The following is a 2,903-nucleotide window of genomic DNA, read 5'->3' as shown; positions in this document are numbered from 1 at the left end:
CTCGTACGTCAGCTACCGGCAGACGAGGAGGTAGTGGAACGGGGTGAGCTCGCCGAGCACTCCCCGCGGCGTGTCGACGTGCCGCTTGTGCATCTTCGACTTACGCTCAAAGTCCGACTCGAAGAACGTGAGCAGCTTGTAGAGCAGGCTGGAGTCGCACGTGAGCTCGGCGTAGTCCAACACGTGGTCGTAGAGCGAGTAGAACTTACGCGCGTCCGCGAGCGAGGGGTCAGCCAACTGGAATGCTAGAAATATAGAAATTGTGGCTAATAAAGATACTAAAATATAGTAGAAGTCCTCCAAATCTGTGAGATTTGCTCCCATTCCTTGCAATAACTCCCCCAAAATCGGTCACAATTTTATCACCATAACGCCTGTAACTCTTGATAGGGTAAAAATTTTCAATGTGTCAGGTGGGTGACCATCGATACACGTAACATAACGTGAGACAATTTTACCGGAACATGTAACATTTAGTAAATGTGTTTTGCTGCATTCAATCCCCCCACCATGATGTCCACATTGTAATAATAATAATACCTGCAACTGTTTAATGTGGGAGCAAACAATTTTAAATTTAGGTGCTCAAGTTATGCGCAGTGGCATTTCAACTATTTTAGCTAGTTATAGAATTTGGTTCTGCAAACGATAATATACGGTTCTGCAAACGATAATACCTTGGTGATGGTTTCTTGGCGCAAACATGCACGTCCCCTACAGCAGCAGTTTGTTCAGTATATTCAACTCGAGCTATATGAGTACCATTTTTATTGCTAGCCATATTGATATTGTAATTGTGTTTTATATTGACATGGACATTGTGAAAGATAAAAATGTATACGTCTAAATTTATTAAATACTGTCTATGCACGGATACTAATACAGCTAACACAACATGCAGGCTGCGGCAATACAGATTACTTTAGTGTATATCATATCATGTTATTGTTGACTCGTTGAACGTACCCGTATTGCTTCTAATACATTGAAATTAATGTTACAAGATGCCATTTCAGTGTTGATGATAATAATACAATCAATAGAAAATCAATTAAATCATAAATATGATGAAGACGATATGAAGGAGGCGTGTAACAGTAACCCTCCGCAATTGCACTATTTCTCGTGTAAAAAAGAGCAGTTTTCTCAAATTGTTTGTTGCAATTTCCGTCATTAGAGTGCATTGCACACACGCGAGATGGATGCCCAATAGACGTCTGAAAAGGATTGAAATTACAATCGGGTTTGTGGAAAATTTTTGCAAATGCATGGGGTGTCGTAGCCATGGTGACCAGGCAGCCGCGTTTGAGACTTGATGGGTACCCGACAAACATGGTGGAATTTCGCATCATAGAGCTGGCAAATGTTTTGAGTGAAGATTGTACGGTTAATGTGCAGTGATTTTGCATGAATAAAATGCATGTTGCGTGTTGATAGCAACTGTTTACGTATTTTTAATTTATTTTCTGTGTGCTGCTTATTCAGGCCTGCCGCCTATGGACACCCTCTATTGTGTTGAAAAACACATGAAGATAGGATACTAAGTAATACTAATGCTCATAGGGTATATGTCCCCCAGGTTACTGCCGGAACGTACCCTGGGTACATTTCAGTGTTGATGATAATAATACAATCAATAAGAATTCATAAATAAGATGTGTAAACACTAAACAGCGTACACCCAGCGGACCGAAAGTTTCCTGTACCCGGTCGTGCTGCCCCCTGTCGGTGGGTGACGCCGCATCGGCAGTATGATCGATTACATTAGCGTGCGGAAGTCAGCAATCTATGTGTTCCACTTTGTATATATATATATATGGTTGTAAGCGTACATTGTAAAGCAATGTGAATTGTAAGCATTGCCATAGACTAACAATAGTCTGTGGAATTGCTCAAGTAAACATACTTGAAATTTAATGCCACGGCCTTCTCTTCTTTATCTTTACTTTTGCATTAATTCTTCTACGTTTATCTAATGCTTCGATCTTTAAAAGCATTAAAAATGTAATGATTTTATACTCTGCTCGACGTTCGTCAATCGAAAAGGGACAAATTCTTCACGCGCCACATTGCGCCATATATATCTCGCACTACTGCTTGCCTTCCCCCGAATACAGAGACGATTAGATGTTTTAAAATGTAGACGGAGAGAGAGCGGGCGATGCGAGTGTAGCTTGCACCGATACAGCGGTCGCTTGCAACCGCCTTCGCGCTACTCTAGTGACGACCCCTTCCACGGAGAAATACAGCACAACCCCCCTGTTCGTTTCACCGTTGTAAAAATCGTGAAAATTTCAGGCTCTTGGCTTTCCTCGCATATACACGATACTATGCAAAAGGTACGAACAGTTTCAAACAGCAGCATCGGCATGGGGGTGGTTCAGTGTGAAGCGAACGCCTGATGATATCATGATACACCCGACTGGCACTCTGATTAATTGACTATTTAACTCTTTCTGATAACTCGATGAATATTTTATTACTTATCCTATTACGGTCATCAGCTATGAAACGCGTTCTCTTGCCCCGACTTTCACTAGCAAAGCTCCTGGGATGGAAAATGTAATGCTGTTATTAAGGGTAGACATGCCCACGTGGGGGCGCTCGCGTAGGTGAACTATTCAACACAAACAGCGCGGATTCTATCCGCATCAAGCTCGGTGATATTATGTAAACAACATTTAATGGACGCGTGTATCGTGTCTAATTCTCTCCACGTGCTAGGTGGCGTGTTGTGTGGGTGTATCTACACAGCGTCCCTGCAGACTCACGAGAGGTGGTCGTGTATTCATTGACATACCTATACACATACCTACCTATACTGTGTTTGTGTGCACGAGTATATATATATATATATATATATATATATATATATATATATATGACGTACTAGATATATATAT

The 2,903-nt window shown here is 41.6% G+C and overlaps 1 protein-coding gene across 1 annotated transcript in view; it reads right to left on the bottom strand.

The window, feature by feature from the left end:
• LOC106805468 (KIF1-binding protein-like) overlaps positions 1–2,903 on the bottom strand; it is a 24,638-nt gene continuing 21,735 nt past the window's right edge. Inside the window, exon 3 of the mRNA XM_014807061.1 lies at positions 1–245. Coding sequence (XP_014662547.1) covers positions 13–245 — 233 coding nt within the window. The 3' untranslated portion in view covers positions 1–12. The remainder of the gene's footprint in view (positions 246–2,903) is intronic.

The sequence above is a fragment of the Priapulus caudatus genome, unplaced genomic scaffold (assembly GCF_000485595.1).
Source record: "Priapulus caudatus unplaced genomic scaffold, Priapulus_caudatus-5.0.1 Scaffold115, whole genome shotgun sequence".
NCBI lineage: Eukaryota > Metazoa > Priapulida > Priapulimorpha > Priapulimorphida > Priapulidae > Priapulus > Priapulus caudatus.
This window is presented reverse-complemented; position numbering and strand designations above follow the sequence as displayed.